Source organism: Phytophthora cinnamomi (assembly GCF_018691715.1).
Source record: "Phytophthora cinnamomi strain GKB4 chromosome Unknown Contig5, whole genome shotgun sequence".
Classification (NCBI taxonomy): Eukaryota; Oomycota; class Peronosporomycetes; order Peronosporales; family Peronosporaceae; genus Phytophthora; species Phytophthora cinnamomi.
Genome location: NW_027150938.1, coordinates 544373 through 561251, shown reverse-complemented (window position 1 = coordinate 561251; position 16879 = coordinate 544373). Strand labels below are relative to the sequence as shown.

The 16879-nt window shown below is 61.1% G+C and overlaps 1 protein-coding gene across 1 annotated transcript in view; it reads left to right on the top strand.

The window, feature by feature from the left end:
- Positions 1 to 16879, top strand: part of IUM83_09787 (Voltage-gated Ion Channel (VIC) Superfamily) — a gene marked incomplete at both ends in the record, with an annotated part of 33398 nt that overhangs the window by 10835 nt on the left and 5684 nt on the right. Inside the window, 6 exons of the mRNA XM_067934254.1 lie at positions 2472 to 2948; positions 3971 to 4329; positions 4406 to 4820; positions 4930 to 5325; positions 5424 to 6500; positions 6599 to 8587. Of these exons, the coding sequence (XP_067799400.1) occupies positions 2472 to 2948; positions 3971 to 4329; positions 4406 to 4820; positions 4930 to 5325; positions 5424 to 6500; positions 6599 to 8587 (4713 nt within the window). The remainder of the gene's footprint in view (positions 1 to 2471; positions 2949 to 3970; positions 4330 to 4405; positions 4821 to 4929; positions 5326 to 5423; positions 6501 to 6598; positions 8588 to 16879) is intronic.

Here is a 16879-nt window from a genome sequence, read left to right as displayed (position 1 = left end):
CGACCTCTCAGCGGGACGCCGAGCGACTCCGACGGCAACACCGGGAACGTGACGACGTCCAAAGACAAGACGTCGAGCGGAAGCAAGAGCGCCAGGTCGGTGTCCAGCAGCGCCGCCGCGAGAGCGACTCCGACGGCAACACCGGGAACGTGACGACGTCCAAAGACAAGACGTCGAGCGGAAGCAAGAGCGCCAGGTCGAGTGTCAGCAGCGCCGCCGCGGAAGAAGACCTCTCAGGCGGCGGCCGGGAGCGACTCCGACGGCAACACCGGGGAACGTGACGACGTCCGGGAACCAAGACGTCGAGCGCAGGAAGCAAAGGCCAGGTCGAGGGTGTCCAGCAGCGCCGCCGCCGCGAGGTGACCTCTCAGCAGGACGCCGAGAGCGACTTCACGACAACACCGGGAACGTGACGACGTCAAAGACAAGACGTCGAGCGGAAGCAAGAGCGCCAGGTCGGTGTCAGCAGCGCCGCCGCGGGAGAGCGACCTCTCAGCGGGACGCCGAGAGCGACTCCGACAGCAACACCGGGAACGTGACGACGTCAAAGACAAGACGTCGAGCGGAAGCAAAGCGCCAGGTCGGTGTCCAGCAGCGCCGCCGCCGCGAGGAAGGTGACCTCTCAGCGGGACGCCGAGAGCGACTCCGACGGCAACACCGAACGACGACGTCAAAGACAAGACGTCGAGCGGAAGCAAGAGAGCCAGGTCGGTGTCCAGCAGCGCCGCCGCGAGGAAGGCGACCTCTCAGCGGGCGCCGAGCGACTCGACGGCAACACCGGGAACGTGACGACGTCAAAGACAAGACGTCGAGCGGAAGAAACGCCAGGTCGGTGTCAGCAGCGCCGCCGCCGCGAGAAGGCGACCTCAGGCGACGCCGAGGAGCGACTCCGACGGCAACACCGGGAACGTGACGACGTCAAAGACAAGACGTCGAGCGGAAGCAAAGCGCCAGGTCGGTGTCCAGCAGCGCCGCCGCCGCGAGGCGACCTCTCAGCGGGACGCCGAGCGACTCCGACGGCAACACCGGGAACGTGACGACGTCAAAGACAAGACGTCGAGCGGAAGCAAGAGCGCCAGGTCGGTGTCCAGCAGCGCCGCCGCCGCGAGGCGACCTCTCAGGCGGCGGCCGAGAGCGACTCCGACGCAACACCGGGAACGTGACGACGTCAAAGACAAGACGTCGAGCGGAAGCAAGCGCCAGGTCAGTGTCCAGCAGCGCCGCCGCCGAGGAAGCGACCTCTCAGGCGGACCGAGAGCGACTCCGACGGCAACACCGGGAACGTGACGACGTCAAAGACAAGACGTCGAGCGGAAGCAAGAGCGCCAGGTCGGTGTCCAGCAGCGCCGCCGCGAGGAAGGCGACCTCTCAGGCGAGACGCCGAGAGCGACTCCGACGGCAACACCGGGAACGTGACGACGTCCAAAGACAAGACGTCGAGCGGAAGCAAGAGCGCCAGGTCGGTGTCCAGCAGCGCCGCCACGAGGAAGGCGACCTCTCAGGCGGACGCCGAGAGCGACTATGACGGCAACACCGGGAACGTGACAACGTCCAAAGACACGTCGAGCGGAAACAGGAGCGCCAGGTCGGTTTCCAGCAGCGCCGCCGCGAAGAAGGCGACCTCTCAGCGGGACGCCGAGAGCGACTCCGACGGCAACACCGGGAACGTGACGACGTCAAAGACAAGACGTCGAGCGGAAGCAAGCGCCAGGTCGGTGTCCAGCAGCGCCGCCGCGAGGAAGGCGACCTCTCAGCGGGACGCCGAGGCGACTCCGACAGCAACACCGGGAACGTGATGACGACGTCAAAGACAAGACGTCGAGCGGAAGCAAAGAGCGCCAGGTCAGTGTCCAGCAGCGCCGCCGCGAGAGCGACAGCAAGACGTCGAGCGGAAGCAAGAGCGCCAGGTCGGTGTCCACAGCGCCGCCGCCGCGAGGAAGGCGACCTCTCAGGCGGCGGCCGAGGAGCGACTCCGACGGCAACACCGGGAACGTGACGACGTCCAAAGACAAGACGTCGAGCGGAAGCAAGAAGCGCCAGGTCGGTGTCAGCAGCGCCGCCGCGCCGCGAGGAAGGCGACCTCTCAGGCGGACGCGCCGAGCGACTCCGACAGCAACACCGGGAACGTGACGACGTCAAAGACAAGACGTCGAGCGGAAGCAAGAGCGCCAGGTCGGTGTCCAGCAGCGCCGCCGCGAGAGAGCGACCTCTCAGCGGGACGCCGAGGCGACTCCGACGGCAACACACGGGAACGTGACGACGTCCAAAGACAAGACGTCGAGCGGAAGCAAGAGCGCCAGGTCGGTGTCCAGCGCGCCGCCGCGAGGAAGACGACTCTCAGCGGGACGCCCAGAGCGACTCCGACGGCAACACCGAGAACGTGACGACGTCCAAAGACACGACGTCGAGCGGAAGGGAGAGCGCCAGGTCGGTGTCAGCAGCGCCGCCCGCCGATGAAGGCGACCTCTCAGCGGGACGCCCGAGCGACTCCGACAGCAACACCGGGAACGTGACGACGTCAAAGACAAGACGTCGAGCGGAAGGCAGAGCGCCAGGTCAGTGTCCAGCAGCGCCGCCGCCGCGAGGAAGGCGACCTCTCAGCGGGACGCCGAGAGCGACTCCGACGGCAACACCGGGAACGTGACGACGTCCAACGACAAGACGTCGAGCGGAAACAGGAGCGCCAGGTCGGTGTCCAGCAGCGCCGCCGCGAAGAAGGCGACCTCTCAGGCGGCGGCCGGGAGCGACTCCGACGGCAACACCGGGAACGTGACGACGTCCAAAGACACGACGTCGAGCGGAAGCGAGAGCGCCAGGTCAGTGTCCAGCAGCGCCGCCGCTGCGATGAAGGTGACCTCTCAGCGGGACGCCGAGAGCGACTACGACGGGAACACCGGGAACGTGACGACGTCCAAAGACAAGACGTCGAGCGGAAGCAAGAGCGCCAGGTCAGTGTTCAGCAGCGCCGCCACGAGGAAGGCGACCTCTCAGCGGGACGCCGAGCGACTCCGACGGCAACACCGGAACGTGACGACGTCAAAGACAAGACGTCGAGCGGAAGCAAGAGCGCCAGGTCGGTGTTCAGCAGCGCCGCCGCCGCGAGGAAGGCGACCTCTCAGGCGGACGCCGAGAGCGACTACGACGGCAACACCGGGAACGTGACGACGTCCAAAGACAAGACGTCGAGCGGAAGCAAAAGCGCCAGGTCAGTGTCCGCCAGCGCCGCTGCCGCGAGGAAGGTGACCTCTCAGCGGGACGCCGAGAGCGACTCCGACGGCAACACCGGGAACGTGACGACGTCCAAAGACACGACGTCGAGCGGAAGCAGAGCGCCAGGTCGGTGTCCAGCAGCGCCGCCGCGAGGAAGGCGACCTCTCAGGCGGACGCCCGAGCGACTCCGACAACAACACCGGGAACGTGACGACGTCCAAAGACAAGACGTCGAGCGGAAGCAAGAGCGCCAGGTCGGTGTCCAGCAGCGCAGGAGGCGACCTCTCAGCAAGACGTCGAGCGAAGCAAGAGCGCCAGGTCGGTGTCCAAGCGCCGCCGCCGCGAGTGGTGAGCGACCTCTCAGGCGGACGCCGAGAGCGACTCCGACGGCAACACCGGGAACGTGACGACGTCCAAAGACGCAAGACGTCGAGCGGAAGCAAGAGCGCCAGGTCGGTGTTCAGCAGCGCCGCCGCCGCGACCTCTCAGAAGGCGGACCTCTCGGCGGACTCAGGCGGCCTGAAACACCGAACGTGACGACGTCAAAGACAAGACGTCGAGCGGAAGCAAGAGCGCCAGGTCGGTGTCCAGCAGCAGCGCCGCCGCGAGGAAGGCGACCTCTCAGCGGGACGCCGACGGCGACCCAACGTGACGACGTCCAGACAAGACGTCGAGCGGAAGCAAGAGCGCCAGGTCAGTGTCAGCAGCGCCGCCGCGCGAGGGCGACCTCGGTGTCGCAGACGCCGAAAGAGCGACTCAGGCGACGGCAACACCGGGAACGTGACGACGTCAAAGACAAGACGTCGAGCGGAAGCAAGAGCGCCAGGTCGGTGTCCAGCAGCGCCGCCGCCGCGAGGAAGGCGACCTCTCAGGCGGACGCCGAGAGCGACTCCGACGGCAACACCGGGAACGTGACGACGTCCAAAGACAAGACGTCGAGCGGAAGCAAGAGCGCCAGGTCGGTGTCCAGCAGCGCCGCCGCCGCGAGGAAGGCGACCTCTCAGCGGGACGCCGAGAGCGACTCCGACGGCAACACCGGGAACGTGACGACGTCCAAAGACAAGACGTCGAGCGGAAGCAAGAGCGCCAGGTCGGTGTCCAGCAGCGCCGCCGCCGCAGGTAAGGCGATCTCTCAGGCGGACGCCGAGAGCGACTCCGACGGCAACACCGGGAACGTGACGACGTCAAAGACAAGACGTCGAGCGGAAGCAAGAGCGCCAGGTCGGTGTCCAGCAGCGCCGCCGCGCGAGGAAGGCGACCTCTCAGCGGGACGCCGAGAGCGACTCCGACGGCAACACCGGGAACGTGACGACGTCCAAAGACAAGACGTCGAGCGGAAGCAAGAGCGCCAGGTCAGTGTCCAGCAGCGCCGCCGCGAGGAAGGCGACCTCTCAGGCGGACGCCGAGAGCGACTCCGACGGCAACACTGGTGTCAACGCCGCCGCCGCTGACGACGTCCAAAGACAAGACGTCGAGCGGAAGCAAGAGCGCCAGGTCGGTGTCCAGCAGCGCCGCCGCGAGGAAGGCGACCTCTCAGCGGACGCCGAGAGCGACCGACGGCAACACGGGAACGTGACGACGTCCAAAGACAAGACGTCGAGCGGAAGCAGGTCGGTGTCCAGAGCGCCAGGAGGAAGAAGACCTCGGCGGCGGCCGAGAGCGACCTGACGGCAACACCGGGAACGTCCGTCCAGCAGCGCCGCCGCGGTCGGTGTCCAGGCGCCGCCGCGAGCGACCTCGGCAACACCGGGAACGTCAGCCAAAGAGCGAGGAAGGCGACTCCGACGGCAACACCGGGAACGTGACGACGTCCAAAGACAAGACGTCGAGCGGAAGCAAGAGCGCCAGGTCGGTGTCCAGCAGCGCCGCCGCGAGGAAGGCGACCTCTCAGCGGGACGCCGAGAGCGACTCCGACGGCAACACCGGGAACGTGACGACGTCCAAAGACAAGACGTCGAGCGGAAGCAAGAGCGCCAGGTCGGTGTCCGCAGCAGCGCCGGAAGCCGCCAGAGGAAAGGCGACCTCTCAGGCGGCGGCCGAGAGCGACTCCGACGGCAACACCGGGAACGTGACGACGTCCAAAGACAAGACGTCGAGCGGAAGTAAGAGAGCCAGGTCAGTGTTCAGCAGCGCCGCCACGAGGAAGGCGACCTCTCAGGCGGACGCCGAGAGCGACTCCGACGGCAACACCGGGAACGTGACGACGTCGAAAGACAAGACGTCGAGCGGAAGGGAGAGCGCCAGGTCTCAGAACGTGACGACAGCAGCGCCGCGAGAGGAAAAGCGACCTCTCAGGCGGCGGCCGAGAGCGACTCCGACGGCAACACCGGGAACGCGACGACGTCCAACGACAAGACGTCGAGCGGAAGGGAGAGCGCCAGGTCGGTGTCCAGCAGCGCCGCCGCGAGGAAGGCGACCTCTCAGGCGGACGCCGAGAGCGACTCCGACGGCAACACCGGGAACGTGACGACGTCCAAAGACAAGACGTCGAGCGGAAGCAAGAGCGCCAGGTCGGTGTCCAGCAGCGCCGCCGCCGCGAGGAAGGCGACCTCTCAGGCGGACGCCGAGAGCGACTCCGACGGCAACACCGGGAACGTGACGACGTCCAAAGACAAGACGTCGAGCGGAAGCAAGAGCGCCAGGTCGGTGTCCAGCAGCGCCGCCGCGAGGAAGGCGACCTCTCAGCGGGACGCCGAGAGCGACTCCGACGGCAACACCGGGAACGTGACGACGTCCAAAGACAAGACGTCGAGCGGAAGCGAGAGCGCCAGGTCGGTGTCCAGCAGCGCCGCCGCGAGGAAGGCGACCTCTCAGGCGGACGCCGAGAGCGACTCCGACGGCAACACCGGGAACGTGACGACGTCCAAAGACAAGACGTCGAGCGGAAGCAAGAGCGCCAGGTCGGTGTCCAGCAGCGCCGCCGCGAGGAAGGCGACCTCTCAGGCGGACGCCGAGAGCGACTCCGACGGCAACACCGGGAACGTGACGACGTCCAAAGACAAGACGTCGAGCGGAAGCAAGAGCGCCAGGTCGGTGTCCAGCAGCGCCGCCGCGAGGAAGGCGACCTCTCAGGCGGCGGCCGAGAGCGACTCCGACGGCAACACCGGGAACGTGACGACGTCCAAAGACAAGACGTCGAGCGGAAGCAAGAGCGCCAGGTCGGTGTCCAGCAGCGCCGCCGCCGCGAGGAAGGCGACCTCTCAGCGGGACGCCGAGAGCGACTCCGACGGCAACACCGGGAACGTGACGACGTCCAAAGACAAGACGTCGAGCGGAAGCAAGAGCGCCAGGTCGGTGTCCAGCAGCGCCGCCGCGAGGAAGGCGACCTCTCAGCGGGACGCCGAGAGCGACTCCGACGGCAACACCGGGAACGTGACGACGTCCAAAGACAAGACGTCGAGCGGAAGCAGAGCGCCAGGTCGGTGTCCAGCAGCGCCGCCGCGCGAGGAAGGCGACCTCTCAGCGGCGCCGAGAGCGACTCCGACGGCAACACTGAGAACGTGACGACGTCCAAAGACAAGACGTCGAGCGGAAGCAAGAGCGCCAGGTCGGTGTCCAGCAGCGCCGCCGCGAAGAAGGCGACCTCTCAGCGGGACGCCGAGAGCGACTCCGACGGCAACACCGGGAACGTGACGACGTCCAAAGACAAGACGTCGAGCGGAAGCGAGAGCGCCAGGTCGGTGTCCAGCAGCGCCGCCGCCACGAGGAAGGCGACCTCTCAGGCGGCGGCCGAGAGCGACTCCGACGGCAACACCGGGAACGTGACGACGTCCAAAGACAAGACGTCGAGCGGAAGCGAGAGCGCCAGGTCGGTGTCCAGCAGCGCCGCCGCCGCGAGGAAGGCGACCTCTCAGCGGGACGCCGAGAGCGACTCCGACGGCAACACCGGGAACGTGACGACGTCCAAAGACAAGACGTCGAGCGGAAGCAAGAGCGCCAGGTCGGTGTCCAGCAGCGCCGCCGCGAGGAAGGCGACCTCTCAGCGGGACGCCGAGAGCGACTCCGACGGCAACACCGGGAACGTGACGACGTCGAAAGACAAGACGTCGAGCGGAAGCGAGAGCGCCAGGTCGGTGTCCAGCAGCGCCGCCGCCGCGAGGAAGGCGACCTCTCAGGCGGCGGCCGAGAGCGACTCCGACGGCAACACCGGGAACGTGACGACGTCCAAAGACAAGACGTCGAGCGGAAGCGAGAGCGCCAGGTCGGTGTCCAGCAGCGCCGCCGCTGCGATGAAGGTGACCTCTCAGCGGGACGCCGAGAGCGACTCCGACGGCAACACCGGGAACGTGACGACGTCGAAAGACACGACGTCGAGCGGAAGCGAGAGCGCCAGGTCGGTGTCCAGCAGCGCCGCCGCCGCGAGGAAGGCGACCTCTCAGCGGGACGCCGAGAGCGACTCCGACGGCAACACCGGGAACGTGACGACGTCCAAAGACAAGACGTCGAGCGGAAGCAAGAGCGCCAGGTCGGTGTCCAGCAGCGCCGCCGCCGCGAGGAAGGCGACCTCTCAGCGGGACGCCGAGAGCGACTCCGACGGCAACACCGGGAACGTGACGACGTCCAAAGACACGACGTCGAGCGGAAGCGAGAGCGCCAGGTCGGTGTCCAGCAGCGCCGCCGCCGCGAGGAAGGCGACCTCTCAGGCGGACGCCGAGAGCGACTCCGACGGCAACACCGGGAACGTGACGACGTCCAAAGACACGACGTCGAGCGGAAGCGAGAGCGCCAGGTCAGTGTCCAGCAGCGCCGCCGCGAGGAAGGCGACCTCTCAGCGGGACGCCGAGAGCGACTCCGACGGCAACACCGGGAACGTGACGACGTCCAAAGACAAGACGTCGAGCGGAAGCAAGAGAGCCAGGTCGGTGTCCAGCAGCGCCGCTGAGAGGAAGAAGACCTCTCAACCGGACACCCAGAGCGACTCCGACGGCAACACCGGGAACGTGACGACGTCCAAAGACAAGACGTCGAGCGGAAGCAAGAGCGCCAGGTCGGTGTCCAGCAGCGCCGCCGCCGCGAGGAAGGCGACCTCTCAGCGGGACGCCGAGAGCGACTCCGACGGCAACACCGGGAACGTGACGACGTCCAAAGACAAGACGTCGAGCGGAAGCAAGAGCGCCAGGTCGGTGTCCAGCAGCGCCGCTGAGAGGAAGAAGACCTCTCAGGCGGCGGCCGAGAGCGACTCCGACGGCAACACCGGGAACGTGACGACGTCCAAAGACACGACGTCGAGCGGAAGCGAGAGCGCCAGGTCGGTGTCCAGCAGCGCCGCCGCGAGGAAGGCGACCTCTCAGGCGGCGGCCGAGAGCGACTCCGACGGCAACACCGGGAACGTGACGACGTCCAAAGACAAGACGTCGAGCGGAAGCAAGAGCGCCAGGTCGGTGTCCAGCAGCGCCGCCGCCGCGAGGAAGGCGACCTCTCAGCGGGACGCTGAGAGCGACTCCGACGGCAACACCGGGAACGTGACGACGTCCAAGGCAAGATGTAGTGGGTCTAAGTTGATTCACTACTTTAGCTTTCACGTTGTGCTACGTGTATGAGGAAGCGTAAGTACTTAGGTTAATTATATTTGAGTACACAAATATAGGTTAAATCAGTTAAGATTCCAAATGACTTAGATTAGGTAAGATGAGAACTGTACCCGTTTGTAAATTGATCTTCCTCCTAGAACTGCTAAATCTGTTTATCATCTATGAAAGGGGTGGGTAGCGGCTGGCTGTCAGAGCCCCGCTAATATGCATGTCTCTGATTGGTAGAAAGATTCTGCTTTCTACCAATAGGATCTTTGAGTAGGTGTGGACCACTCATTGTGGTGGCCCACTTCAATGTATCCATTGGTGTGGCATACACCAAGGTGAGGAAGTATCTAAAGCTTTAACAGATATTTATCTGTTAAATTCACAAGTGGCTTGTAGCCACTTTTACGTGTAACCCCGTTACACCATCCCCCCCTTAAGGTTAGACGCGCGGGGTCTCCGCACGTCAATCTTCTGAATTGACCATTCGTCAATTCTCCGCGTTTGGAGAAGAGATCCGCACTCACTCAACGATGAGCGCGCCTCAAGAGATGAAGACACCAAAGTCGGTGGGGAGTCATCTCTCCATCGACGACTACTCGAACGCCAGAAGGCGAAGTATGGCGACGTCGTCGACTTCGACGACGACGATGAAGATATGGAGGGCGAGGAGGACTCGCCCTCAAAGCGCAAAGACTCAGTGTCGAGCGAATCGCTCGACCCTCACGCCAAGAACGTTCGTCCGCGTGAAGGGGACGAATCGGACGCTTCGAGCTCGAAGCGTTCGCGAACTGAGAGTGACACCCCACTCGCTTCCGCTCGAGCTCTCAGTACTCCGCGAGCTGCAGCGCGTGATTCTAAAGCGCTGGGCTCTCCGCGCGCTGCGCCTGCAGCGCGCGATCCGTGGATGCCGTCCGCGTCCGAGATCGCGGACCGGTATGGGAACTCGGTACCTCCGAATGAGGTGCCGCTGTACGTATGCAGCGCCATCAAGATGACGCCGTTGCTGTCGAGCTGCACTTTGATGCGGAAACGCATCAAAGGCGCGATTATTACACCGGACTCTTCCATGAGCTCCGATGGTTCCAAGCAAGAAGACATCTTCTCGCAGCAAAGTGCCCGAGTGGCAGGCACTTTGTCAAAGTTGGAATGCTTTTGTTGAGAACTTCAACACGAAGTCGAGTATTATCGTGATCGGATTAAGCAAGCGCGTGATCGCTTCGAGACGTACTCGAAGCGTGGAAAGTTGGAGCAACTCCACGTTGCTGCGGAGGAGGCTGATGTGCCGTGCCCTGTGCCCGAGCGCTTTCAGTGCACGAAGTGCTTCCCAGGCGCGGTCCGCTTGAGCGACCGCGACCTGAACGGGTACACGTCGTTCCGTGTGCCCGAGAGTCTCAAAGAGCTCTGTGCTAAATTCTTAGCACGTGAGGGTTCGGGCGCTAGCGATGATCGCAGCGCTCGTGTTACTTCCGCTGTGCCAGCGCGTACTGCTCCTCGTACGCCCTCACCATTTCCGGAACGTCCTCCAGCAAGACGTTCCGCGGCTCCCATGTATCTCGATGGGGAGGAAACCCTCTCCAACGAATACGAAAACGAGCCCCTTGAGGGTTCGTTTTCGGGATACTATGGTCAACAATCCGCTCAACAATCCAGCGGGTTGAGCCGCGGGCGTCACGGATCGGCGGTGGCGGGGGTGGGAACACGCCCCGGGTATGATCAGCCCCGGGCTGATCAGTATGCGCCTCTCCACGACCGGGTGACCGCCGTGGAGCGTTTGCAGGGCGCTGAGTTCGCCGCCCTGAAACAGGAGCTGGCGAACCAGAAGGCCCAAGTCGCGGCGGTCTCGCAGACCGCCTCGAATATCCAGGTCGAGTTGGGGACCCAGATGAAGGGGTTGCTCCAGCGCGTCCGCGCACTGGAGGAGAGGCTGCTCGTTGCCGAGGCCAAGGCTTCCGCTTCTGCCTCGGCTCCTGCCGAGGCTTCGGGTCAGCCGAGCTAGGTGGATCGTGCTGCAGGTACGGCTTCAGCCGTCCGACGTTAAAGGTCGGATGGAGGCGCATGCTAGACGGTATGTCTAGCGTGTAAGCGTTGCCGTGCCGTGCCAACACAGGGAACGGCCCGATGAAGCGCGGAGCAAGCAAGCTTGCTCCGAAGTCCGAAACTGTATGTTTAGGCAGGTTTTGCATAGCTAACAAAACCAATGAACTAACTTTGAATTCATTTGTGTTGCCTCTGCCCACATTGTCTGCGTTCAGCTTCTCTTGGTTAACAGAAGCTGCTATTGCATCTTGGACAAACCGAATTACGGCTTGTCTTTTGGTGATGAAGTTTATTGCATCCGAGCTGAAGTCACTCAGCTCGCTCTCCGCTAGAGGCCCGGCCTCTGCGTGGTTCTTCGCGGTGTCTGCGCCCTGCGCAGACCCGTGGTCTTTGTCCTTGTTGTTGGGGGAGTCTGCGCCCAGCGCAGACTCATGTGGTTTGTTCGTTGTTGCAGCTGACACTGTGCAAGTGTCAGCGGTTTTCTGCGGTCGTAGATCCTCCCCCACTTAAAGTGGGGGCCATGACTCCGAGTAAACTCGGTAGACGTGGATGCCGCATGGCATTCACGTAGAACGGTGTGTACCCGGTCGAGGCATGCACTGAGTTATTGATGGCAAACTCTGCCATCGATAAGCACTCGCTCCAGTATTGGAACGAGTGAGCGTAACTCTTCAACATATCGACGAGCACGCGATTCACGCGCTCGGTTTGACCGTCCGTCTGCGGATGATTCGCAGTCGACATTGAAAGCTGGCTCCCAAGAAGTGTAAACACTTCTTGCCACAGGTTCGCTGTGAAGCGTGGGTCTCGGTCCGACACGATGTCGGTCGGCATGCCATGGTGTTTGAACACCATGTCGACGAACAGACGGGCCGTCTGTTTCGCGGTCACCTCTGCCGGCACCGCAGCAAGATGTACCATCTTGCTGAAGCGGTCGACGAAGACCACAACACCGGTGTTCCCTCCGCTATCCGGGGGAAGACCAAAGATGAAGTCCAAAGACATGGACTTCCAACACTCCGACGGAGTCGGTAATGATTACGCGTTGGCGTACCTCGCAAGCACGGATGTACTTGCGCACCCACTTATACTGGTGGTGCCAGTAGAAGTCGCGCGTGAGAAGGACGTATGTCTTCTCACGTCCGAGATGTCCCGCAGTCGGGGCATCATGATATTCGTACATGATCCTGAGTCGCAGGTCATGGTCATTCGGCACGACAACGCGATCCGCGTTGTCGTCGACTGCATTATAAAGAAGCAGTCCGTCGTGCACCCGATATCGGTGTGCACGCGCACGAAGGTGCTTGCGCAACTTCTAACGAGCCTTGTCAGAAGGTGTTGTGCCATAGGCCAGCAAGAGTTTCGCGTCCGCGTCGTGCGCGTACGCGGCCTTCACGTCGTCCAACAGAGACGACGTGGGTGTGCTCGATCGCATGGCGTCAATGGCATTGACGTCAGCAGCTTCTGCATAATCCGGCCGACGTGATAACGCGTCGGCCACCACATTCAATCTTCCGGGTTTGTATTCGACCCGGAAGTTATATTCTGCAAAGAATGAGAGCCATCTCGCCATTCTTTGTGATATGTGTGGCGACTTCACTGCGGTGCGCAGTGATGCATGGTTGGTGTAGACCACAAATGGTCTACTTCCAAGTAGATACACTCGGAACTTTGCGAGTGCATATTTCATGGCAAGGTGTTCCTTGTCATGTACCGGATAATTACGCTCAGCAGCTTTCAGCTGACGTGACTGGTAATAGACGACACGATCACGACCCTCGTGATCGTGCTGCATCAACGCACATCCGATCGCGAAGTCGGATGCGTCACACACGACGTGGAATGGACGATCTTGGTCAGCCACTGCCAAGATCGGTGCCTCAGTCAAGCCCCGCTTGACTGCATCGAATGCCTTTTGGCAATCGGGTGTCCAATTCCACACAGCTTCTTTCTTAAGAAGTTGTGACAGCGGGCGGATCTTGCCCGCGTAATCCTCCACGTACTTGCACAAGTACGTGGCCAAGCCAAGGAACTGCCTCAGTTCCTTGACACTTGAAGGCGTTGGCCATTCATTAATCCATTCCCAGAGCATGCCGCTTGGCGTGCTCACCGCCGTGAGAGGGACATCGCTCTCACGCATTAGGATCTGGTAAAATCCATCTCGCAAGTCGAGAGCACTGTAAACGGTACTCCCGGCCATCGAATCGATGATAACATCTTTTCGCGGTATCGGCGTCTGCGCCGATACCGTCGCATCGTTCAGCTTGTTGTAGGCATGAACGATGCGCCATCCACCCTGTGGCTTTTTGACACAGAACGTCGGAGCACTGTGCGGGGACTTCGATTCCCGCACTTGTCCTGCTTTGCGACGACTTTCAAAGAAGTCGTCGATTGCTTATACTTGCTCTCGCGGCAGTGTCCACTGCCGCGTGACACAGTATTTCGTGCCCGGCACGAGATCAATCTCGTGCTGAATGCCCTTATCCTGCGGAAGCTCCGCAGGAATTTCTTCCGGGAGTACGTCTTTGTACTTCCTCAATAATTCGTAATAGGGACTCGACTTCGGCGAGTCCCAACCTTGTTCCTCGAAGCGCTCTCGCTTCGTCTTCGCACTGAGAGTGTCTTCACTCTCAGTGGTACTTCCCATGAAGAGCTGCCTCAGCTCTTCGCTCTCGCTCTCCGTTCTTTCGCTGTCCGAAAGAACGCAGACTTGCTCGATGCGCCCATCGTGCAAGTCGCGCGTGAAGCGCTTCCAGCTCATGGCTGGAAGCGAAGTCAACTCCGACGCCATCATCGGAGGACTAGCGAGTTCCATCTCACGATACTGGAATCCAGTATCGGTGCGCGTCAAGACGCTTAGCGTCTTGACATTCGGCGTCACCGCCGCAGTCTGCCCAGCAGATTGCTCTTGTTGCGTCTCGGTCCCGGACCGAGACTTGCGCAGCGTTTTCCGCTTGCGCCGTCTTCTTGTTGTGCGGAGCCGGGCTCCGCACAGTTGTTCTTCTGGTCCAGGCCCGGCCGTGGACAGTTGTTCGCCGGCGGACCCTGTCCGCGGGCGCGCAGTATCAAGCCCGGCTTGACCGCATTTTCTTTCGTGCAGCCCGGCTGTACGGTAATGTGTCCTTTTGCCGGCAGACTCTGTCTGCGGGCGCGCGATATCAAGCCTGGCTTGATCGCATGGCGCTTCGTCGTGCAGCCCGGCTGCACGACAGCATGCAGATTGCGTCAGTGCGGTACGTTTGCAACCGTCCGCACTGTTTGCAGCGTCAACTCCCGGAGTTGACACGCCTTCGTCACCTCGATGCCATTCATTGGCGGAGCCCCTCATGACCGAGGGTGCGTCGGCTCCCGGAGCCGACGCGTCGTTGTCGACCTGACCTCTTCGGGTCAGGGACCGTCCCTTACACGCTTGAACGTGGGGATTGGTTCCCGGAGCCAGCACATCTTTTTCTTCTGACGTCGGCAGCATTGCCGACGTTGGTCTCACTTGTGCGCGTCCTCACGCACTTCCTGGGCACTCCGGGACAGCGGCATTAAGCGTTGTCTCGACTGGCGAGCCGCGCACACCTGCTGGTGCGTGCGCTGCGGTAACAGGTCCATTGCTCTCTGTTCCGCTGTCGTGGCCGAAGCGCACGAGCGTGCGCTTCTCCCAGTCTATCACCGGATCATGCCGTGCAAGCCACGGCATGCCCATTACCACGTCGAACTTATCGTCCAGGTCCAGGACGATAAAGTGTTCGACAAACACTCGTTGTTTGTACGAGAAGCGCACGTTCACGACGCGCTTCTCGGTCACCTGTTGCCAGTCGTACCTCCAGAAGACTTCGAGGTACATTTACCTCCTCGAAGTCAAGACTCGGCAGGCTCCGTAGTCGAACAAAGTTGCTCGACGCGCCTGAATCTACCAATGCTCGAAGAGAGTCACTCGCTCTCTTCGAGTAAACCTTCAAGATGACTAGGTTCGGCTTGTCATCTTGCTTCTTGCAGCGAAAGCTAGTCTCACTGGGGGCTGCAGTCCTCAGTGTCGCGTGCCCGATGTCGGCACGCGTGACTGCATTTACCAGTAGGGTGCCCCGCACCTACTGGATGTTCGCGTTTTTTGTTGGTCCGCGGCGATGCCTAGCATCACCACGACGGCCACCTCCAGGGGGCATGGGAGCTGTGCACTCCCGTGCAAAGTGACCGATCCTTCCGCACCGGAAGCATCGCACGTTACCTCCCTGCTGCTGGTAACCAGCAGTTGTTGCGTTCGAGAGGTCCATTGGTTCTGGACCTCCCGTCCTCACTACCGGGCGTGATTGAGGCCTCGGTACATTTGCATGGAGTTTAGCCTGCCGCAGGCTAAACTCTTTTTGTATGGCAAGAGTGATTGCAGCTTCGAGAGTACTCGGGTACTCTCGGAAGAGGTAGGTCTTCACGGGCCCATCTCTAAGCCCCTTCATGAACGTGACGACCTTAGTCGCCTCGTCAATTGGGTTAGTCACGATATTTGAGACCTAGTATCGTGCGCGCTGCGCGTAAGCATGAATGTCATGCTTACCCTGCTGAAGGTCGAGGAACTCCGCCCTCGACCGGAACTCGTTTTGCGGGGGCTCAAACGCTTGTTTGAGCTCCTCTTTGAATACTTCGTACGTGCTGAAGCACGTAGGATCGGAGCGTCGGCGTCCATACGCCCAACTCCTTGCGCGTCCGCCAAGGCAGGACATGGCGAACGCGACCTTCGACAGCGGGTCGACGATGCGACGAGCCGCTATGGCTGTGTCGAGCTCGACAAGCCACCGGAGGAGAGGCTCGCCCTCTCTTCCCACGTAATTGCTTACGCTCAATTTCAATGATTGAGCACGCGGTGTCGTCCCTGACGACGCCGCCACTGAGGAAGCAGCATCACGCTGATCCTTCATGATGAATCCCAGAGCAACACCATGTTGCTCCGTCGGCGATAGGGTACGCAACATCATAGCTATCGCCGTCAAGAGGTCAGTCGTTGGACGGAATATACAAAGTGCTACCAGGTGTAGTGGGTCTAACTTGATTCACTACTTTAGCTTTCCCGTTGCGCTACGTGTATGAGGAAGCGTAAGTACTTAGTAATTACTTGAGTTAATTATATTTGAATACACAAATATAATTTAAATAAGATAAGACTCCAAGTGACTTAGATTAGGTAAAATGAGAACTGTATTTGTTTGTAACTTGATCTTCCTTTTAAAACTGCTAAAACTGTTTATCATCTATGAAAGGGGTTGACAGCGGCTGGCCCGCCAATATGCACGTCTCTAATTGGTAGAAAGATGTTGCTTTCTACCAATAGGATTTTGGGTAGGTGTGGACCACTCATTGTGGTGGCCCACCTCAATGTATCCATTGGTGTGGCATACACCAAGGTGAGGAAGTATCTAAAACTTTAACAGATATCCTAACTGTTAAATTCACAACTGGCTTGTAGCCACTTGTGCGTGTAACCCCGTTTCATCGCCGTTCAGTTGCTTCAAAAGGCTGCACTGTAAAATTAAACTAACGTCAAATTAGAGGCCTTCATTTCTCAGAAGCAAATATCGTCTGAAAAAATGTTAGGTTTCTCAAATTTCGTTGTGCTGGCGAGTACATGTAGTTGCCTCCAAACCAAAGCTCATATCCCACAAAAACATAAAACTCTTCCCAATAATATCGTCCTAGCTTGGCGCAGGCGTGTTCGACGGCGCGTACATGACCGAATTCTGCGCGCGAGGGGTCTTCAACTTCCGTTGAGAGACCCCGATCCCACGGCTGTTACGCGCGCGCTTACGATATATTCGGCAGACGTCCAGTCTTCACTGCTGTAACTTTGGGGGGACTCGCTCTTGGACCGCAGAACTAATTCGGGGTCATTCTCTAGCTCCTGGGCAACGGACGCCTCGAAGCGAGTTGGGGCCACATTTAGTCATTGAAACTGTCCACGTTTGGACCGAGCGCTAGCCTATTCCTGGTTCGCTTTCTCGAGAGGCCCGTGGCAACATGTAACTCCGTCTTCGGGCCAGTTTTACCAAATCACTGACCACGTATTTCGTGCTTGTAGTGGCACCCTGGGACAGGCCAGTAGTTCCTTCGCATGGCCGTTACCTACGACATGAAGG